Here is a 23,670-nt window from a genome sequence, read left to right as displayed (position 1 = left end):
CTTCCCCACCAACTTATAGGAAGGGAGGGGCCAAGCGGCAGCTCCTGGGGAGACCGGCTCCGCCGTTCAGCCGTTAACGCTTTAAACTTCCCGCCTGCCACTCGCGGCACCGGTGGCCGTGTTGCTTGTTGGCCGCCGCAGTTTCCCGGCGCTGCGGACAGCAGAAGCAGTCGGTGGCTATGGCTGCGCGGCGTTCTTTTCGGGACCGACGCTGAGGGTTGCGGCCAGCCCGTCGCGCCTCGTTTCTTCGGGCCCGCCGTTGGGTCGGTGCCGCGGCCGGGAGCGGAGGCGAATCTGCTGCGCCTGTGCTCCCGTTAGCGCGGTTTGGGCGGTTGTCAGGGAGAAACAAGATGGCGGCCGCGGCAACGGAGGAGGACACGGAGCTGCGGGACCTGCTGGTGCAGACTCTGGAGAGCAGCGGCGTGCTCAATAAGATCAAGGTGGGGGAAAGAGAGCATCTTGTCAGCGTACATGTCGCTCAGTGGGGAGGGGGGGAGCCCTGGGTGGTGCTGGAGGCGGTTAACGGCCCCATGGGGGTTCCTTATGGGGCTCTGAGGCTTCCACTGGTTTCGTCCCCTCCCGCTGCCGTTTGCAGCTGCTGTTGCCGGCTGGGCCCTGTCTCGGCGTCGCGGCCTGGCGGTGGCGCCTGCTTTTCCGGGCCTGGGGCTCGGCGGAGCCGCGTCTAGCGCCTGCCTCACGTGCTGGAGCTGGTACACGCGGGACGCGGAGGCGAAGGCCCGAAGCCTGGCCGCCGCATGAGGTCTGCCCGCGGCCCCAGGACTCGCAGGTTCACCCAGGCGGGGACAGGAAAAGCAGCTCTAGGCCGCCGCAGGCAGTCCTGCGCCCGGCGTTGTGGTTTCGCCTCGTAGTACCGTGTGTCCGTAGGAGCTCGCTTGCTGCCAAACCTGCTGGAAGCGTTCGACCGCCGGGTGGTGTGGGACACGGTGGGTAGAGTTTCTTCCTGTTTCAGTACGAAAAGCCCCTTTTGAAAATTCCAGGCAGGAGTTCTTGAGGGTTGCTGTTTAAACGTTGTTCTTGTGCGTGGGTTGCTTGAGCTGTGTCTTGGAGGCTGAATCTGGAAACTCTAGGGCGATGCTGCCTGCCTACAGGGAACAAATAATGCCATGTCAAAAAAAGTCTGTGTAAGATGGTGTTATGGTAGAGCATACGTGTCTTCCAAGACTGGTGTAGCTGAGCTTGTGAGAGAAAGTATGTGAAAATTGGTTCCATGTATTCTTGTCCAAGTTAGAAAGAAGCCTTCAGCAATAATTACTGTATATAGCAAAGAGCCGTACAGATACAGAAGCTTAAGAAGTGCTGCATTCCCTTCCAAACTAAAGGAGAAATGAAGTTTGGTTTTCAGGTTAAGGATGGTGGTATTTATCCACAGCGTAATATTTTAAGCCTTGAAGAAGTGAGCCATCACTGCTGATATTTGAGGAACAGCTCAACAGCTGAAATGGGTAGTGGAAGTGAGAGCATCTCTGCATGTATAATTTGATTTGTACCACTGGATTTTGGGTTGGTTGTCATACCTTTCAGGAAAGAATTAAAAATGTATCATTCTTGCATTTCAAATGGATAATTCTTGTTTAAACTCTGTAGGTAGATGAAGATTCTATTGCATGTAACTATGTTTTGAGTAGGGAGACTTTTTTTCTAGCTGAATATCAAATAGGCCTTTTGGGCACTTCTTAATCTCTCACATAGTATTAACTAATACAAATATGGGGATAATACAATGCTAATTAAAAAAAAATCACAAGCCAATTGGATCATATTGACCACATGAGCTGTAGTTTTTTAATTCTCATCTTTGTGTTGTATACAAGCTTTTGTACTGTGGTTCCCAGTTTGAGTTTTGTGTAAATATATCTATCGTAGTCTTCACTATTCTGTAATGTTGAAAGTAGTAGAATCCAGTATGGTGTAAGGTATCCTTAAGGCAAGCTAGCAATTGACTTGGAAAAGTACAAACTGCATCCTACTTACCAGATTATATCTCTTACATGGCTGCACCACTTTCAGCTTCTCTGCTTCCTGTGCTCCAAAATGACTGTTGTATACCTCAGTAGATACAGAGCAAGACTGGCAGAGCATTAAAGAGTTTAACCGCTGGTGACCACCCTAGGCCATCTCTTCTTTAATCCTTGAAGTTACTGTTTAATAATTGGTGTGCTTATGGTTAAGGCTGTTCATTTGAGGATTTCATGGTGTTTTTTCTAAGCAGTAAACCTTAATTGGCACGTGAGTTTGACTCTTGCTTGACAGAATTTGTTCTGCTAGTACCTTGCAAAAAGTCCATTGTCTTCCAAAAGAATTAAGGTTGAACAAGTCTTCTTAAACTGTCATCTTTTAATTGAAATTACACACCATGCATTAAAAACAAACAGAATTGTAATCCTTGCATCTATTAAAATAAATTAAATGCAGTTGTGATCAACAGCATTTATCTATTGTGATAGAGCTGAATGATGTTTACATGTTATCAAAACAGTTGTTTATCTTGTACTTCAGAATGAGTACTGACCATTTTATTTCAAGATGGATAAGGTTAGAAAGCTAACCTCAAAGTTGTGCAGGTGTATAAAATATATAATCTGGTAATAATAAATTATAATGTATTTGAGATTTATTGAAGTGGATATATTAAAGAGACAAATATACGGTCCATATATAGCTGAATTGGTATGGAGCACTATAGGTAAAGACAGCTGGAAAGGATTAGAATTCAAAAGGAATTATTTCAGTGAATAGAATGTATCAAACTGTCAGCTAACACATTTTGTAACATAATGACTGATTTTTAGAAAGAAACTTAAGGGTGATGACTTTGTTTTCTAATACAACCTGATTTTACAATGGGTTGCAGTTTGTAAGTTTCTTCTTAATTTAAGTTTTTCTGTTTATCTTAGACACTGAGCACTGGAATAGTTAATGAAGTCATATTGTGAAAACTAGAAGATCTGTAATGTTTGACACTTGCAGTTGAGAATTTCCTGTCCTCTCTGAGCTGCAGTGTGTGTAGATATTTGTAATCTGTTAATCACTGGAATTAATCTGATGGATAAGACCGCTTCCAATGAATTTTGTAAACATGCAGAATAGAACTGTGGATACTTGTACTTTAGTGAAAATTATCATTGATGCTGTGTGATCCATGCTGTTAGAAATGCTCTTCTGTTTTGAGGAGAATATGGTCTTTCTCTTTGCTGGGGAAGCTGTTTTCATAAGAGGAAGAATCATGATGCTACTCGCTGTGTTCCTTTGTTACCTTATTTTGCTTTGGTGGTTAGGGCTTAAGCAGGGAGGGAGGAGCACACTGCTACATGCTCAAGGATGAGAACCTTACTGACTGCAGAAGAAGAGTGACAGGGAGGGTACTAAATAACACAGGTAGCAAAGTGCTGTTCACACTTTGTCACAAAGTTTGGATTTGTAATATATATAAACTGGTATGGGCTTTTAGCCTGATGCACACGGGGTTTTGGCCTGGGGTGGTCACCAGTGGTTAAACTCCTTAAAGCTCTGCCAGTCTTGCTCTGTATCCACTGAGGTACATGACAGTCATTTTAGAGTATAGGAAGTAGAGGTGCTGAAAATTGTGCAGGACTGTCTCCATGTGCTGGTAAATTTTACATACACAAGAGATATTTGCTTGTATATGCACAGGGTTCTTTCGTAGCACTGGAGCACATGGCAGTTATAGGTGCCTGTGCTTTGCCTAGAATATCTGTAAACAGTTTATCTCAGCAGTGATGCATTTTTTTACCCTCCAAAATTTTACACATTACTTTAATTGTTTCCCTCCCCTACATGTATATTTAACCACACTGCTGCATGTGTTAGTAACAATTTGTGAATGAAAGCTTGCAGGCAAGTTTTGCACCTCCAGCTAGGCCCCTTGCAGGTCTCTGAAGTGAGTGTCTCCCTCATTAACACTTGCTGAGCTTGTCTACCACTAATTTCTTGGTGAATGCAGAAAGTTGCATGCATGTAGCTTCAAAAACTATGCGTTCAGCTGCTTCAGAAGGGTGGCAGTATGTGCATTTGGGAAGTTGAAATTTATGTTCTGTTTTCTGCTAGTGGGTCTTTGATGGGGGGGTGGGGATTCCAGGGTTTCCTCTGTAAAAGCTACAGGACTCCACGGATTTGTAGAAATGATGTTGAGAGATGCATGAAATGAACAGCAAGGCTTTGTCAACTAGCACACAATGTTATGCTCAACTGTGTGTGTGCAAAGCATTTAATGAAATTAAAGCGACCCACTTTTTTCTCTAGTATTCCATAGCATATTGAGATAAGTGTTGTGAAGCTTGCTTTTTCATCTAAGGTACTGCTTCAGGAATAGAACATATGAGTAAAGTGTGATAGGAAAAATTTTGCTGAGGTTTTTTTGGAAGGTACTGGGATATTGGGGATGTTTGCAAGTGAATTGTATAGCTATGCAAAGGAGACCAGTGGGCAAGGATAAGCCCTATCCACAGTTTGTGCTTAGTGCCTGTTAGGTCATCTTGGTTACTGATGTGTTTATATGCTCTGGGGCACAGAAATCAGTTCCCAAAGTCCCCAAGTGTTTTCGTATTGGAGAACACTGTCTCAAGTTTTGTACTAGGACAGTAAGCTGTCTTATTTAAGTGCTGGACACATGTGTTCTAGCACAATAAAAGACAAATGCCTTAATAAAAAGAACTCGAGGGACATGCTACCTGCCAAGGTATGAAGGTGAGCCTGCCATTCTGGGGAATGGCAACATCTGGGAGAAATTGACACCACGTCATTAAATAATGAGAAGTGGAAGAAAAGCACCTCAATCAGTATTTAAAAGCTGCTGGGTTGGACTTAGAGGAGTGGAGCAGGCAAATAATCACAGTTATGTGAAAAGCAATGATAACTGTGGTATTGTTCTGCTATCTCAGTCAGACACTGGATTGGCTGATGTAATGGCAACCACTTTCAGACAGCTTTGTTCTATGGTCTTGTGATCCAGACCCTTAAGGGGGTTTACCTCTACCCATGTGTCATGGCTGGTGTCTTTTATTTTGAACAGTTGTAATAGCCAGTCTGTTTCACAAATGCTTTGTTGTGATTCTTGTCCTTTTATGTAAGTATACTTGGTTTCAGTTGCATCAGTGGAAAGGAGTGATCATTGCAATCATCTGAAACTTTTCATACTGACATAAGACTAAATAATCAAGTTGTTAGCTATTGGTTGGAAAGCTGCATGTAAACTGATTTTGTAAGATAACATTTAAATTAATGGGTTGTAAGAGTATTTGCTGGTGGAATACTGTACCCCAGCACATGAAAAAATTTAACAGTCTCTATATGACCATTGCATACAATTGTGGTAAACGTTTTACACTTATGATGAAAGAAAGTTAAAAAGATTTCCTATTACTTTGTGTTCTTTGAAAGGGTTCCAAAGATGGTTCTGCTTAAAAAGGAAGCATTTATCTTATTTTTCCCATGGAAGGACTTTTTAAAATTTATTTTGGGGAGGAAACAGCCACAGGGTAATCTGTGTTTAGTTACCTTGCATAATATATGTGAGAAAATCCAGACACTTGTCATACTGTTCTTATTCTTAGTTATGGAAATTAATTTTTCTTTAAAAACTTGCTTTCTTTGCTCTTGAGAAACCTGTCAGAGAATAACACTGCCATTTATATTTCATCATGTCAGTGTTCTCTACTGGCTACTTCAAAATGTCAGATTAAGAGTTGATTAAAGTGGCAAACTGCTTCATCAAATATAATGTGTGTTGTCCTTTTGATATGTTCAAAGGAAGAAGTAGAGAAACTGTAGTGTTTTAAAAAAAAAAATATTCAAAAACCAGGCTGGGTTTCAGCTTAGGCTTAAGTTTAAACATTCAAAATAGTACTCAGAAGAATTCTGATGCTTAAGTTATTAAAAATCAGTTGGGTAAAACCTCACTATAGGAGTATTTGACTGGAATCATGCTGTCTTTTCCTTGTCGTTTTCTTTGAGAAATTCAGTTTCTTTGGGTGTGATCTGACAAGAAATTGCAGGGTATATCTTAACATTAACTTTAAAAAATATATTATCATAAGCTATTTGTTCATGTTTCCTGAACGAATTGTAAATGAAAGGTAGGTGTTTCATAGCTGCCTGAAAGAGCTGGATTTTTAACTCTCAGAAAAAACTAATAGGAGATAATGTAGCTAATTTGTTTTTTTTTTTTTTGTGTATGAAGAAATAATTTAGGAAATCTTGCATCAAACTCTCCTTCCACTAACCCCTTGTTGTTCTCAGACTGAAAACTTCTTTCCAGCCTCAGGTCACACTGTCTGTAATTGTAAGTGTTTTAATTGCTCTGATGTAGATTACAAGCAATGCCAAGTTGCTTGAGGAGAAACAAATAGCTGTTAAGCTACCTGCTGGCTTTTTGCATTCTATTTACATAGGAAAAACAGTGCTTATACAAATGCAGTTTATTTTGTTTCTTATTTGGCAGGCAGAGTTGCGAGCAGCGGTTTTTTTGGCACTGGAAGAACAAGAGAAAGTAGAGGTAAGAGGGCCTTAAAAATAAATTAAAACCCCAGCACCCTGACAGTTCTTCATATAAAATTAAATACAATAGCATTACTACTTTATTTGTGAAATTAACAAGAGAAAATTATTGCTGCAAAAGAGCATGATGCTTAAAGAACATGTAACAGGACTGTCAGAGTGTTTTCTGATGTTTAGAAATAGGAATTGTTATATAGCCCTTTGAAACTGTAGCTTTAAGTTACTGTCTCTACTGTCTTTATGTTATTTCAGTCCAGTTGACCAGAATAACTAAATATATTTTCTATCAAATACTTTTTATAAAAGATATCTCGTTGACTGATCAAGATCTGATAAAACCAGATTATAGTCTTTTAAAATTTAAAATATTATAGTGTAGGCTTTTTTTGTTTGGTTGTTTTTTTTAACAAGTGTATTATGAAAGCAGTTTAATGCAGTAAGTTCCCAAGTATGGTAATGTTTTTGGTATTTCTCATAAGGATGTTGTAGGCTTACTTCAGGATAATTTGCTTATATTTAAGGAAGAATTTTGAATGAAGGGCTATGTACAGATACCTTGACAATATAATAATATTACGGGTATGCTATACTGGCATGATTAAGTAACAATACTGCTGAGGTATGCAGACACAAGTTTTGTGACCCCTTCTAGCATTTCCATGTTTTTTGTGTCTTTCCATTCTCTAGAGCTAGAGAAGAGACGGTATTTTATGCCCATTCTCTGTTTCAGAAGAGAGGAATGAAAAACTGACCTATCATCTACTAGTTAGATGGTTGTGCTCTTGCCAGAAAATGGCACAAATGAAACAGATATCATTGTAACATTAGTAAGGAAGGGCAATAGTTATTCTATGGTATAAGATTCTCTATTCCAGAAATCTAACCCAAGATTGTTGAAGAAGACAGTGAAAGAGTGGTAATAGCAGAGCAGTGTCATCTCTTGTGGGAAATGTCAGCATGTTATAGAGTACCCAGGGAGCAACCTCAGACTATCTGAGGAATAATAGAGCTGAAGAGAGATTTTCTGCAGTTGATCTAGGCTCACCCTTTCTTCAAAAGGCTTAGATGTATCCTATTTTAATTTTATGCTATAGAGACACTTGAAATATATTAATATTTATTTCTACTCTGAATACCTAAATATTAAGCATGATTTTTTTTTTTTTTGCACAGTGCTTTCTTGTATGTGTTAGCATTTATGACTATAATAATAAATACCTATAACAGATCCTTTTTTCTTAAAGTTAGGTTCTTACCCAGGATATTTTGATATGTTAGGAATGGCATTTAGAATTTGGTTTGAAATATCGCTGAACAAGTTTGGCAACTCACATTGATTTATCTCTGTTTAAAAATAAAAGTTCAAGGTAGCTTTAACAAGGGAGGAAGAACATTATCATAATATCTTTGAGATTAATTTATATACATTTGTGATCCAGTAATTAACATGGTCCACACTTCGTCAAGATGATTTGTAAATTCTTTTTTTAAAAACAAGGTGGGACTGAATTTCCCTAAACTTGGCCCTATATTAGAGGAGCAGTCTGGGGAGTTAATTGCTTAACTTACCTTTTTAATCATTAAGTAAATAGAAGTCAGTACACTATTAATAATTTTGGTGAAATTATTCTACCTCTGTGTCTTTTATGATAGAAATAGAGACAATTCTTATTTGCCTAAATGAAGATACAGCTCTGCAGCTTTTACTTGTAGGTAGTAGAATTAAGACAAAGGTGGATTTTGAAGATGTGACTTGCGTATGCCAGGCATCATTGTGGAACAGTGTACACCAAAATGCTAACTTGCTCTGGTTTTCAGTTTCTTGCTAGCACAAGGATGATGTTAATTTCTGTTTGTTTTTTTTCTTTTTGACAGAACAAATCACCTCTGGTAAATGAAAGCTTGAAAACTTTTTTAGGTACAAAAGATGGTAAGTTCTTTATACTTCTCAAAGGATTCTAAGTATTAAGCAAAGGATTAAATCTTTGAGTGTTTCATTAACAGTACAGTTTTCATGACATAAAGAATGTTTATGTTCCTGTCAAATGTCATAATTACTATTCATTCCAAATAGAATTCAGTCTATAATTTCTGAAGTTAATATTGCTGAACTTGTCACTTGAGGTGACTAATGCACTTTAATACTTCATGATGAGTTATGATTATGCTTACTTGGGGCTGTTCTGGACCTATGGAAACAGTAACCAGTGAAAACCACTACAGAGGTACAGTAGTAAATGCACACATAGCAGAAATGTTAAAATAATGTCTTTGAATCAGATGATTAGTTTAAAAAAATAATATTGCACCTGACTTTTCTAAGCAGTCATTATTTATGCTCCTGCAGTATTGCTGAAATAAATAACTGATGCCTGAGTTACAGATTATGGAGTTGGTATACAAATTAGCTATGTGATGGTAGTTTGCTGAACGTCTAAATGATACTTGTAGGAGTGTTGAATCAGTATACTTCAACACTGAAGCCATGTTAATGTTAAATCTTTGAAGCAAGAATTGTTTCTGTCTGGTGTGTCTACTCTTATTTCTTTTTTAGGTCGTTTGGTAGCAGGTCTTGTTGCGGAATTTCTACATTTCTTCAATCTTGATTTTACATTGGCTGTTTTCCAGCCTGAATCAAGCACAGTAAGATATACTGGTTTTATTTGTATGCTATGCTGATTGTTTGGGGTGTGTGGCAATGAATACAGAAGCTATAGTAGATTTGTTAAAGCCACTTGCTTGTGTTTATTCTAAATATTTTTCATATTTAATCTGTAAAAGGTACTTATTGCCAAAGACATGCATTCCAGGAATGTGTGTTAATATGAGGGAGTATTCCTTTTATCAAAAATCAGTGCTTGATATGCTAATTTTTAATTAATGAATTACTGCTATATGATTTCACAAAAAGTATTATAGACAACACAATACTTTTGCAACAGTTTTTTGCCAATAGTTTTGCTATGTTGTGATACTAAGTATTGTTAGATGAAAATTATGTCAGAAATCTACTCTCAGAGACGTTTCAGTGAAACAAAGGGCTTTGTGCAGATGTATGTGACAATGATTGAATAGTTCAGTTGGAAGGGGTAGTGTGGCCCAATTGATTGCGTTTAGGCTTTTGAGCTAGAGGTTTTATATCATATTTGGCCCTCTGTCTCTTATTTGTAAATGTTTTAATAATAAATTTGGGTTTGAAACATTTACATTTAACTGAAAAATTTTTCTTTACACCTCATACTAGTTTTTATTCTTAATATCAGCTTAAATTGATCAGAGGTTAATTTATTAAAAACCCAGGTCCTTTGCCTTCCAATCCATTGCCTTCTCTTTCTCAGCAGTTCATGCTTCTTTTTAGGGCCTTAATCGAAGAAAATCCCATGCATGCTTGTTCATTGTCAGACATACTTATCTGCATTTATTGCACAAGGACACAACATCTATGAAGATTCATGTTCATGCTAGCAAACAGAAACAGTCATGCTTTCTGTCACTCTTAGGAGCAGTGCTCCATGTGCACTGTAAAGGTACCTCATGCTCATTGAAACACCTCCTTCCTTTTTCCAGTAAAAACATCTTTTTCACCTGATGCAGTACATATATGAAACTTAGCCAAAGTTAAGCAAGAATGCTGTGCATATTGCTGAAAGATTTTCCTTTGTCCTCTGCCGCATCTTATTTCTGAGAAGTCTGCTGTGTTGTCTCTCTGTCCTTAATTTTGACTCATGATGGCTTGCTTCAGTATTTGCTTGACCAGGATTTTGGCAGGAAGCATCACTAAGTAATCGTAAGAGTTCAAGAGGAACTGGTGCCCCTTGCAGTATTGCCATTCTGAGGTCATGCCAACCACCCTGGATGTGCTGCAGCATTAACATGAATTTCAGATTTAAGAAGTGTTTTGGGGTTGTTTTTTCTATCTTTTTTTCTTTGGCTGGTAATGAATTACTTTCATCACTGCTTCTGCCCAAACCCATGTTTTTTTAAAATGAAACAGAGACTGAAAGTAAGGGTTGACCTATGCTGGTGCACTTCTGCATGCACAGGAATGGAGGCTCTCCGTCATCTATGAATTTACTGGAACAAATGGCTAGGTGTCCAAAGATCCACTTTTAAATGCAGTAGGATAAACTTGACTGTGTAAATCCTGAAGCGTGATAACGATGAAAACTTCCATGTTTAAAACAACTTTAGATGGTCTGTGATAAGTTCAGATATAGATCAGAAATAAATGATGCAAAAGGCTATCATTAATATACATGCAACAGGAGGTCTTATTCACTGTTCAGTCAAAATATTGCTGTGTTAAATAAGATCGAAAAGCTTTAGGAGCTATATTACAATATACGTGTAGTGTTTTCTGACAGTTATTTCAGTGCTGTGATTTTTGTTTTCCCCCAGTTAAATGGCCTTGATGGTCGTGAAAACTTAGCTCGAGATTTGGGAATTACAGAAGAAGGAGGTACTATAGGTGGTCCCCTGTTATTGGAGGTCGTTCGAAAATGTCAGAAGAATATTTCAGGCAATGGAGAAGTAAGTAGTGTTAACATGTAATTTCTTTCTTCATAATTCTTTATTTTCATTTCAGTAATGAAAAGTAAAAAATACTTAACTGTTGCTGTAGTATGTGTTTCCAGTCTTTATTAAATTATGCCTTCAACATAACTTACAGGAAAAAATGCTGAAAAATGTGATTGACTATTCTGTTATTTTTAATGCCGCCCTCATACTCTTGACTAATATTCTGCTACAACATAGTAACACAGAGTGAACCCAGATAAATGACACTAAACTATTGCTTGTTTTCATATTTTTAGTGTGATTTGATAACACTTTAAGCTGTATGTATTTTCTTTGGCATACTTCTAATTTTAATATGACCTGAAAGCCCTAGAATTGGTTCTGTTAAAAATCTTTAAAGCTGTTCTGAAAACTAAATATATGAAACTATTAAACTACCTGAAAGCAATGACAGTGATATTTTAATAGAATATATAATTAAGTTGTAAATTAAATGAAATCCAACCAGTTGCATTTAATTAGTCTCTGTCATGATTGTGGCTTGAAAGAAAATTCTCTGCACCCAAGATTCAGTACCCCAATGAAAGCTTAAATTTAGTAGTTGTCACAGACTTCCTAACACAGCGTCATGGTGTCACAGTTTGTGTGCTGTGTGAGTGAGGATGGTAGCCTTGTTTCTTGTTAGGTAGTATTATGGCAAAATTCAGTATGTTTTTAAGAAGTGTTTATCTGAAACTTCTTAGGTGGCTCCAGTTCTAAGTGATAGCCTGTGCCCCACATCAAAATCATCTGATGGAAGGTCGAGTACACACCCAGTACCAAGTAAGGTAAGATTTTTAATGTATAATGAAAAAGCTACATAATATACATGAGAAGTAGAAGAGAGAACTCCTATGAAACTGCAGATACAGTGGCATTCACTTAAATGATCTTCAAAGTCCTGTGACTTTCTGATTGGATAGGTGACAGTATATACGCTTTTTATATATATATATATATATACACAGTATGTATCTGTGAGGTGCAGGTTGGAGGTAACTTGTCTGTTTATCAGGCAGCTGGCTGATTGCTGCTTGGGAGTGATAAGGTATTGGGATACAGCTGTCTTTGTGTTGGGTCCTGTGGCTTTGTTTTCCTCTGTTGATTCGTGTTAGCACAAGATCTGTTGTTAACTAACATCTTCCAGATCTCTAATGCACCATTACATTTGACTGGAACTGACCAGCAGGTTGAGAATTACGGAAAAGTGTAGGCCACACTTAAGCATCTCTTCCACAGAAACCAGCTGCCCACCACACTGAGCTAAAAAAAGAAGGGGGGGGGGGGGGAGGGCAACAAAACATCAACAACAAAACCCCTCCACAAACAACAACAATCCCCTGAAAAACAACTAAGCACACCAACCTGATTTAAGTAGTAAATTTTGTTCAAGTTAATGGTGTGATCTGATCACATAAAAAGTTGTAATAGCTTTTTTCCAGAATTACTGGAAGGAACTTGGAAGCTTTCTAAGTCACTACTGAAAACTGAGAAATATAACATTGCATGGATTTTGTTGTTAGTTTATTAATTTGTGAAAGGGAGTGATAAGGACAAGAGAAAATGAAATTGCAGCTCAATCTGGATCTGCTTCATTTTATTCCAGTTCTTTAGTTTTTTGCTATGCAAAACTATACAATTTGAAAAGCAAGGTTCATTTGAAGGTAAAGTTACTTAATTGCTGTGCTTGTTGGTAGTATCTTAAAAACTAATAGGTCAGTCTGTGTAACTGACCTTTGAATGGAAATCTTAATAATTTCAGACCTGCTTTAGAAGATACTTCTTGCTTGGCACCACTAAAAAGATCTGAATGCTGCTAATAATAATGTTGCTTTATACATGAGCCCTGATTTTGTCTTAGGGTGGTTCTGGATTAGCTGAGAACTACTAAAAATGAGTTGGAAGTAGTAAATATTCTACCGTCCCTTATATATACCACCTTTCATCTTCATACTTGTTTTGACATAAGTAGGTCAGAACGAGAAGAGCTAAGTGTTTGTTACATGGCTTTTCCTCAGGAAAAGAATATTTGTTTAGAGGAGGAAAAACGTTTTTCCAGTAGCCTGGAAAGCTGAGGCTCTTGTGCCTGACCAGTCTGTCAATGTCATGTTATAGGAGCCCTTCACCAAATATTCCTACTGGTTCAGAGGGCAATTTGACTGACTTGTTCAGGGAAACACACCAGCAGCATAAGGGGACCCCCTGAGTGCGTTTCCACACTTTATCCACTGCTGTTACTCACTGCTGGTGACTGCTAGAGCTCACGAGGGTTAACGCTAACAGTTTATGGAATAGCAGTCTTTATTAATGTAAAATTGTGACAATTAAGGTTCAGACATTGGTGGTGGTAAGGACTGTCTGCAAAAACAAGCTTGAAACTATATACAATCAGACTATAATCACTAATAATAGCTAGTATGAGTTAGTTACTGAGCATGCATAATGAAATTCTTACCCAGTAAGTGTCCCTAACGGGGAGAAGAAGTTCAGCCCATCAACTGATCCCAGTAGTTATGTTGGAGTCTTCCCCACTTTCCTTTCCTAATTTCACATATTATACAATTTGTTTCAGGTTAATAACTCCCCATAATCTTCCCACCAATGTACAGAGTGGTCAGTTAATATCCATGAGGTTACATCCTTTTCATTGAAAGGACATCCTAGTCATGTTTTACTGACATGTGAAGCTGTATGTTGACGATGTCCATGTGCTGTACCAGGCTTCAAGGATAGTCTTTCCTGATAAGAGATTTGTTAGCTCTGTTTCTTAATTTGCCTACACAAGGGCAAGCCTTCTTCTCCTGCTGTTAGTTCTTTGTCAGTGTTGTTCACGATGATGTTGTAGAAGGCCCTTGTACCTGTTCATGTTTTTCCACAGTAACACAGGTTTCAAGTTTTTAACTCTATGCCTATGGAGCTTCAGTGACTCTGGTCATACATACTATGTTACTGATGAGTGTAAAAGCCTCTCACTTTGCTTTTAGAAGTACAAATATAGTTTCCTTGTTTGGCAGCCACTGTGTGGTTTATCAGTACATGGTGCCTTCAAGTTCCCGCTCCTGTGAGGAGTATAACAGAGCCTGGCTCTGGGGCCTTCACTCGGCTCCACCTTCCATTCAGTTTCTCTTGGCATATGCCAAGGTTGCAGGGTTGCCTAGGGAACTATCACTGGGTAGATTCCATGCATGCCAACTGTATCCCATCCTCCAAGTAGCAGCTGCATTTTACCCTAAGGTTTCCTTAGTGTTACAACTTTGGAGGACTGTGGGGAGGTGGTCTCTAATTTCCCACACTTTCTCACACTGATGTGATGAGGTTGTAGGTAGAATATAATTTCCAACAAGTTGGAATTTATGATCCAGATTTTTATATTCTTTATACACATCCTCTGTGGCAAGCAAATCATAATTCCATTGCAGTGGGATATAGATGAACAGGTTCTGGAAATGCTTTTCATACTATATTGCTGAATCCTTCATGAAAATAGGTTTATCTCAGAAACAGGAGAAAATTGTTTTCTCTATGGATGTGTCCTCATAGAGCAACAGCTGTTGGTTGAACTACACACTCCTCTAAATAGTGGATATCTTAATAGGACTAAAGTTCTTGGATACATTTTTTCCCATCTCTCTCTCCTTGGCAAAGGCAGGGTGGGAAAATATTCTGCCTGTGCAACATACTTGGAGTAGAAATAATGCAGAAGGAGGAGATTTTAGCCAGTCTCAGCTGCAGCAAGATGGAAGTTAACCTGTGAAGTTTAGACTTCCTGATTGAAACAAGGTTTTCTGGTGGTTTTTCAGCAAATCTGTGAGCTGAACTGGCTCTGACTGTGACTTGGCAACAAATATGTGTACTGTAGAAGGGAGTGTGCTAGGAGAGACCAAGACCACAGCTCTTGGCAGCAGCAAAGAATTACGTTTAAGTGCAAGTGTGAAACCACATTCTGACTTATCTTATTAACACCATTAGTCTGAAACCCAAGGTAAGCATGTTGCTCTTTGAACCTTAAGCCATGGTTAACCTGTCACTTCAATTTGAAAGCAGTTATTTAACTTTAGCAGAAATTTACAATATATGAATTCAAAGCAAATGCCAATTGCAGGTAAATTTAAATATTGTTCTTTGGGCCACAAAGATACAACTTGAGCTGTATTACTTGATCTTAAGAGTTAGCATACGGAACAGTTCTCATATGCTTGAATATCTGTAGGATGGAGCCATAGGCATGATACAAAGACTGAATGTTATGTACTTTCAAAGTATCCAGCTTGTGTCATTTTTGGTTTTAGTATTTGGAGGGAGAAAGTGTTATTAACTGCAGTTGTCTTATGCTTGCTGCTTTAAAACTAATATAATACTGCATTTAATACGGAAGTTGGAGGAATTTGCATGGGTTTTTATATAGATTTCTTTTTTTTAGGCAGTGGCTGTAACTAACAACAGCTGTTTATAGATGAATTTCAAAATAGCACTAATGAAGTATCATGTAACTTTCAGGCTGTAGAACAAACTCCCCTATACTCAAATCAGTCTGTAGATTTTTTTTATTTGATGACCAACTTTTTTCAGAATTAGCTGCTTTTGTACTAGAGGTGGTCTGGGTAGCAAAGCCATTTCAGAAGATGGAACAGGAATTTTTAATGGCAGCAACAATAAAGAACACTTCCTTTCTGAAGCGGTAAAACTTTTTTCTCTTGTGTGATTCCTGTTGATACCAATAAATTCCTGAGCACTAATAAATTTGAGCTAACATTTTAAAAAGTAATTTATTGTGTATGTTTATATTAACACAGTATTATAAGACATAAATACTTCTTTCATTCTTTATCTTTCAAGGCTACTGAAACCACTCAAAATGATACAAGCGATTCATCAGGGGAAGGAAGCAAAAGAAGCATTCATTTTCTGCCTAATGAAACAAATCTAGATCCTCAACTAGAAAACAAAGACTTGAATACCAAAGAAAAAAGTGATCCAGGTGTGGATGAAGATGATGTAGAGGGAGATTCTTTTTTTGATGATCCTATACCCAAACCAGAAAGAACTTATGGCTGGTAGGTTACATGCAAGTTTTACTTCATACAGGCTTATTTTTGTCCTCAGTATTCTTGCAGACCTTTGAGACTTATCTGGTGTTTGATTATTCACACTTGTAAATGTGAGTGTTTAGATCTGTTCTGTAACATTTTGTTTCTGAGATGTGCATTTCTATGATTCTGTTCTTTGAAATGCAGTGTAATCTCGGATCTCTTGTATGTACAGAAGCAGGAAAAACCTGTATCACTTTAAGGTACATTATGTAAACTGTATAATGTTCCCAGCCTATTTTTTTGGTGCAATGAACATCTGAGACATCAGTGTTTCTTCTTGCAGCAGAGCTTCAGTGGTGATCAGTACTAAAGGGATAGTGCTTTAGATACCTCTTGAGAAATGCTGCAAGATCATTTAATGGTGTTCTTTTGCTGTCTGAGTAATTGGAGAATTGCTCTAGTTTAGCAGAAGTTACCAGAAGAGGTTGCAGAAGCATTTTCAAGTCTGACAATAGCTCCCCTTGTGTTGGCTTTTTCCCCCAACTGTTGGCAGAACAGCATAAACTTTTTGTATTATCACTGGAGTAAATGCTTACTCTTGGAATTGCATCATTCTGGTACAGCACAAAGCATTCATGCCAGGTAAACTTGGTCTCTTTCTATGAAACTCTGTGAGAGAGATTATTGATGATACAGCTTTCATTGGATGTAAATATTTGGAACAGATTTATTTTTTTTTTTTCCTCAAAGAGCAGTGTTTTTTTTTCTGTGGAAAACATTGTGTGTTACAAATAACTCTACTATGGTATTTCTTTTCCCTTTTTCTTTGTGGAAGTATCAAGATTAAAACCGCATCTGAATGCGTTTACTCTTCCTTTCCATGAGCAAATTTTTAACTAGCCTTTAACCAAAGTCTAACGCTCCTAGCAGGAGATGGTATTGCCATAAAACAGGTTTAAATTGTATGTTGGGAAAACTAGAAAAGGCTGGAGAAAGTTCTGAATAATAATGATGTTTACTACTTTCTTATTGTTTGAGCATTTTCTTATGAGAGGATGGGAAATTCACTTTCAAATTAGGTAAACAGTTTTGCTTTAAAAAGACCATCCAAGAAAAAGATTCTTAATTATTCAGTAAAATAAGCTTTTTTGTTGTGGTTGGGGGTTTTTGTTGTGGGTTTTGGGGTTTTTTGGGGGTTTGTTTTTTTTTTTCCCTACAGAAAAACTGATTTCCAAATTAAACCTGTAGTAGAGTCACAGTCAAGTGACTTGAACCTCATCACGTTTTCAGAGTGTAGTTGTTATAGTAAGGTTTGCTGAATATTTTAATAAGGTAGCAACTAGTTGTGACTGAGCTGTCTCTGCTGGGTCTTTTGCTTCTGCCCTTTTGATAGCTCCTCTAGAGGAGAAAAAAGAACATACTCTTCAGGTGTTATTTTGTAGTATGTTGTGCTGGTGTGCCCAGGTCCCAAGGGATGAGTAAATGGGAGAGGCACCAGCATTGTTTGGTGTGCAAATAGGTAAATTCCTTATGGGATCTTTGCCCATTCCCGTAGGAAAGGTGCATTAGAGGAAGGGAGCAAGCAGTTACTAACAGCAGAACAAGAGATGATCCAAGCTTTCATTGCCCTTAGGCCTCTGACCCATTATTCAAAATTTGAAGGTGTTTACATATGTGATGATATACATGATATTTTGGTGATATAAAATTTTACCCATTATTAGTAGGATTGGGATCACAGTAACAAACAGTTCTGGTGATACTAAATGTGGAAGTCTTGATCTCTTTTAAATAATGTTTCTTCATCCTTTACTTGCAATTAAAGGACTTGAGTTCAACACTTAAAATACGTGAATGAAATATGTAGTAGCCGAGTGAGCTTTAACATGTGATGATGAGATTTATCTTGCTGCAACTGAGAGATTTTCATTCTGTGAACTGACTGCTCTTAGGGTTAATAGTTTTGTTGGACATAATCACCTTTAGTTCTAAACCAAACTAACTTAAATATTAATTTATATCTGAATCTTTTGATTCTTTTGACTGCATTTACATATGGGGATAATGAAGGGCCCCTTGATAAAAGTAGTGATTCTGATGAAGGTGCAGGATCTCTGTCTGTGAAAGAAGGCAGACAGAAGTCTTTGCATAGGTGATAGGTGAACATCTTGCTTGATACTTGTGCCAGTGAACTGCTTATTGTTTCTAGGTTTGTAGAATAAATAGTTCTTTCCCCTTGCTCTTTTGCTGTGAATATTCTTGTCCTAGTTTTATGGCAGTTTAGTAAATATAGAAGGGAAGGTAATTTTGCGCATCTTACAGCTCTGTGGAGTACTTATTTATTTGGTTTGTTCTAGGAAAACTGAAGCTAATAAAGCAGGAGGTCTAGCATCCCTTTCTGATGCACCGCCTTTAAAAAGTGGGTTAAGCTCCCTGACTGGTGCACCTTTGCTAAAGGAGTCTGATAGTAAGTTTTCACTTGTTTTGTGTTTTGATGACTGTAAGAGAGATCCTCCACAATGTAATGAATGCAAATTGGATTGCGTATGTGGCCCCCTTCTAGTTATAACATGTTTTTTCACAGAGTGATCACATACTAATTTTGATGTATTATTGGGATGATTATGTTTTGAAGCGTGAAATTCTCATCTACATGTGTGGTTTTGTGTATAAAAAGCAGTTTTCAGGATTATAAAATTCTATTGCTCAGGTTTTTTAACTGACATTAACTTACTCCTTACTATTGTTATCATACATTATTTGTATAAGTTCTTTAAGAATATTTGCCTTTATGTTGTAAAACCTGATCCTGAATACTGGGCGATTGTCCCTGTTTCCTACTGACATTTTTAAATGTTAGTGGAGTTCAGACCTGAAAAGTGGATATGACTATACAATACTATAAAATTATATAGGGTTAGTATAAAAAAGTACTACTGAAATGGCTGATGGGTATTATGGGTATTGCTTAAGTGTGATCTTATTAAAAAGTCAATGTCAAATTTCTGATAGAAATGTTTTTGTTTTGTCACAGATTTGCATAGAAACGCTGTTTTGAAAGACCTGCGGCTGGTGAATGCAAAACTGGGATCACTTGAATTAGGTACGTAACTGCTTTGAGGAAGCTCTGATGTTTTTACCTGTAAGCTCTGTCCTGGCTTCTTCGAGGAGTCTGAGAAACTGAAATAAATAGTGAAAGAAGTAGAAGCTTTTAATGAAGATTTTAATTCAGTATATTTAACACCTCTGTAAAACTTTCTGGAGTTAAGAGCAAGATCTGATCCAAAGGAATACAGAAAAGTGAGAACTGCTGTCTTGTATGTGGATTAGTATTTTACACATGCAGCAAAAACTTGATTCATTCTATGCATGTTTGCTAATATCAAGTGCTAAATTCTGTTGTCTAGGTTTCTAAGAAAAGAGGGGATTTATATTTGTGGAAAAAAAATTAGCCAGACAAGTCTTAACTATTTTTCAGTGGCGTATTTCCTTGCCCTTCACAGCTTTTGAAAGTTGCCTTGTAAGCTCTAGGAGCAATATGAAGAAGATGTGATGTAAGAACTGTCAGCTCTATCATACAATAGAGCTGCCACGTATTTAGATTTCATCTTCAGTGATGTCGACAACATCCTGAAAATGTATGTTCAATTTCAAAGCAGTTTGTGTAAATGAGGTTGAGATTTATTAATTACAAACAAAGTCGTCTTCTTTTCCTAATCTGCACAAGTAATGTGCAGATATCAAGTGCTAAATTCTGTTGTCTAGGTTTCTAAGAAAAGAGGGGATTTATATTTGTGGAAAAAAAATTAGCCAGACAAGTCTTAACTATTTTTCAGTGGCATATTTCCTTGCCCTTCACAAGGGCAAGGAAGTGAGTAGTCAGTAGTCTGCACAAGTAATGTGCAGATTACTCACACTTCTGCTGGCTGTTAAACCATGCATTTTGGTGCAGGAATATATTCTTTTGCATTTCTTAAATGGTTTGATTGACACCTTTTTAAAAATTACTTAGGAAATGGAGATGACGACGAGTATGCTGATGACTTCAACAGGTAAGAGAAGGATGATACTGCAGTAACATAATAGTTCATGCATTATAAGAATATCCACTAGCATATTTGAATTATTCCATAATATTTAGCTACTTACTATTGCTGAAATCTGTCAGTATCGCTGAACTGCTTTAAACTTGGTTGTTATTTTAATATATATAGTTACAAATTAAAAAAACTCAAAACAAAAAAACAACCCCCATAACCAACAGGTCTTTTTTGTGCAGGAAGTAGTAAGTTCCTTAAAAACCTGGTGCTAACTTTAAGACATTAAGTTGTTGCTTTTTTTGAAGGTGTTTGGTTGTTGTTTTTTTTTCTGAACCATGCACTTAATGTTTTAAAACTTTAATTAATGCTATTAGATAGTAAGTACAGTGTATGCTGAAATATTCAATTAAAAACAAAGCGTCGTGAGTAGTCAGTAATAAATATTTAACAGCTTCATGATGTGAAGGTATTGTTGTAAGCCATAGGGGTATTTATCAGTATCTTACATGGCTGCAGCTAGGTATAAAGCCTTTAGTTAAGGGGTTTTAAATAACTTCATATTTAACTTGCTAGGAAATGAAATCCCAATCAAATGTGAGGTATAAAGTGAAAGTGAATGTAATACCTGGATGTTTGAAAAGAAAGTCTTATATCTACATTTATGATTTTCTTTCTCTTTAGTACTAGTCATCGCTCAGAAAAAAGCGATATCAGTATTGGTGAAGAAATAGATGAAATTTCTGTGGGAACAGAAGAGTCAATTGCCAGTGATAAAGTATGATTCTTTTAAAATTATTATTCTCGACATTCTTCTTGTCTTGACTTTTTACTTTTAACCTTCCATGAACGAATGTGCCATTATCATGGGCTCCTTGTATACAAGTTTAGACTGTATTACTTGTTCTGTGTTTTTACACCTAGTATTCCTGCAGAGTTAGATACAGTGCAGACTAAAAAACCAAACCAAAGATCTCACAGCAGTTGTTCAGTAGCACAATTCACTGTCTGTTTCTAGGCATCTGAAATATATTTGAGACTGGTTTAATATTCCACATAGGAATGTCTTACCTATATCTCAAGAGCACCTCCTAAAGGAGTATGAAATCTCACTGAAAAGGCTTGAGACCAAAAGGAATGGATGATACATGGACTACAAGAAGTAATGCTTACTGTTTCCATGATTTCTGATTTATTTTTTTTTTACTTCCATTTATTTCCTAGCTTGAAGGCATCACGCAAGACCTTACTATTTCTCAATTGAGTGACGTGGCAGATTATCTAGAAGATGTGGCATAGAACTGGACAGCAAAAATGTTTCATTGTGCTGGACTAGAAGACTGCTGTGGACTGTTAATTTCAGACAATCACTTCTTGCTGGAACGTCCACTCTATTTGTGCCTTGTATTTCAAAAAGACTGTACATGGAGAAGGCTTTTAAATATTCTTAACACGAACTAAATGAAATATTGTGTTCCCATCTGAGTCTGATACTTTCTTCATTTGGTTCAGCCAGACCTTTTACAGCAGGAGGTGGATTTTCCACACAGAATGTCCATTGCTGGCAGTGGGCATAATAAAAAACAACTGACAAGAGAACAGTGACAGAGAAGCATGTGGCTTTATAACAGACTTGCACTGTTATTGTAATAGTCTGAATTATTTTTTTTTAAAGGTAACCAAAGCAAGAACCTTCAGAGGCAGTGGTTCAACTCGCACTTCTTTTAACCCAATTTTCCCGAGTCAGTATGTAATACATATTTATGGTAACTAGCCACAACACCCAGTTGCTCGAGACTTACTTGAAACTGCTGGTTTTCAGACTCTTCTGAAAGATGGACTTTTTTAGGCACATCAAATTGAGAGTACTTAAACTCTCAAGTCCAAATTTAGCTAAATTTAAGAGCTAAGTTTAGCACTAATCTTAACTGGCTATTCTTGTTTAAATATGTTTTTCAGACCATTGGTGTTGAAGACCTAAGCTGTTTTTATACATGATAATTTCATTGATGTTACCTGTTGTGAAATCACAAGAAGTAATTTTGTAAAGATCCGCAAATCATTAACTAAATCTTAATGGTTTAAGTTTTTAGCAATGTAATGGGTTTTGGAGCTTTTATTGCTGAGGGCTCTTCATGTGCTGTAAACTTACTTTCATTCTTGAAAATCCTTATTGTGTAAAAATGAGCGCCAGAAAGTGAAACCACTAACCTTGTTTTTTGGATCGACTGCTGTACAGAATTGCGTCCAAATATTGAAAAATACCTTGCAGAAGACATTACAGACACTAAGTTCTAGCTAGGAGCAAATTCTTGTACTTGCATTATACTTTTGCAAAACGGGGTCAGTAATGGAAACATTGATAGTTTTTTAACAATACTGTTGTACGTGGCGCTGCTATAGCATAAAGGTCATCGACGTTTGTAATACTGAAACAAGACTTCAAAATGTGCACTTTCTGAACATTGTGAACACATTTAGAAAATATACATGTAAGTGAATAAAAATAATTTTGGGGGGTTTTTTAGGCTTTGTAATATTCTTTTTTTTTTTTTTTTCTTTTGCAGGAACACTGTTGGCTGCTTATCAGTGGTCGCCACAGTGGAAGTAGCATGCTAAACTAAAGCCATTGGTTAAGATATAGAGCTGCTACTAGCATTGGATGCTGACTTAAATCTTTGTTTGCACTGCACCAGCAGGCATGGAACAGTGCTGGGAAGTCAGGCTTGTACAGTACATATATGATCTGAGAGGAGAGAGGAAAGGCGTGCCTTTTATTTATGTGCACCCCAAAACAGCCAGCAAAAAGCATCAGAATATTTAGTCATGGTGTTAACTTCTAACTTTGTGCCATATTGTAGCAGCTGAACACAGATTTGATTTTATTTTTTTTCCTCCCCAAAAAATCAGTGTGCCATAGACTTCAAATAGCAACAATGTAACAATGTTGTAACATGCATCCTGTGGGGGGAAAAAAAAATCCCTTTAAGTATGGGGGAACCTGTGCCTCAAGATACTATATATGAAAAGTTTGTTTGGAGTTTTTTTTGTGTTTTGGAGAAACGCAACAGCATGAATGAAGGAAATAAAATTCCATTTGAACACCTGGGAACAATTGATTTCTGATTTTATTTTTTTTTTTAAGGTGTGTGGAATAAAGTAGAGGCAGTGTTTTTTTTTCTGTGTCTTGGGAAAACATGATGTTCCATTGCCTGTTAGCTGTAGGATATGGGGCAATTTATCATACCAAAAGAAGCAAAATGATTTCTAATTGGATTTGAAGATGTGGCCTTTTAAATAACTAATTAGGTATTGTAAGTGTGAACATGGCTCTTGTTAATGGCAAGTTGGTGTTGTCTTACCTTGGGGGTCAATTTTGGCTGTAATTTAAGGAAATGCCAAACAGTATGAAGTGTCCATGCTCTTCTTCCTGTGGGCTTTTACAGAATTATGTGTAATAACTCAAATTGCAAAATAAAGCTGTTACGCTGGCTAAATTGTATTTTTGAGTC

The 23,670-nt window shown here is 37.3% G+C and overlaps 1 protein-coding gene across 2 annotated transcripts; it reads left to right on the top strand.

Annotated features, from left to right (window-relative positions):
* On the top strand, positions 1-21,747 carry CEP43 (centrosomal protein 43). 2 transcript variants are annotated; one of them, XM_061471398.1, is made up of 12 exons: positions 1-440; positions 6,479-6,532; positions 8,410-8,464; positions 9,089-9,177; positions 10,933-11,064; positions 11,796-11,879; positions 15,928-16,145; positions 18,479-18,540; positions 19,156-19,224; positions 20,134-20,173; positions 20,843-20,936; positions 21,383-21,747. In XM_061471398.1, exons 1-12 carry the CDS (start codon positions 351-353, stop codon positions 21,455-21,457), a joined length of 1,062 nt encoding a protein of 353 aa, XP_061327382.1. In that variant the 5' UTR covers positions 1-350; the 3' UTR covers positions 21,458-21,747. The 2 variants fall into 2 exon arrangements, with proteins under 2 accessions (XP_061327382.1, XP_061327381.1); XM_061471397.1 differs by having other exon boundaries at positions 4-440; positions 18,479-18,588.
* Positions 21,748-23,670: the final 1,923 nt, after the last annotated feature.

The sequence above is a fragment of the Pezoporus flaviventris genome, unplaced genomic scaffold, assembly GCF_033815535.1.
Source record: "Pezoporus flaviventris isolate CSIRO_AGI_PZ_B2104156 unplaced genomic scaffold, CSIRO_AGI_Pfla_v1 ptg000066l, whole genome shotgun sequence".
Lineage (NCBI taxonomy): Eukaryota > Metazoa > Chordata > Aves > Psittaciformes > Psittacidae > Pezoporus > Pezoporus flaviventris.
Note: the sequence above shows the minus strand (reverse complement) of the source record. Positions and strands in the feature narration are given on the sequence as shown.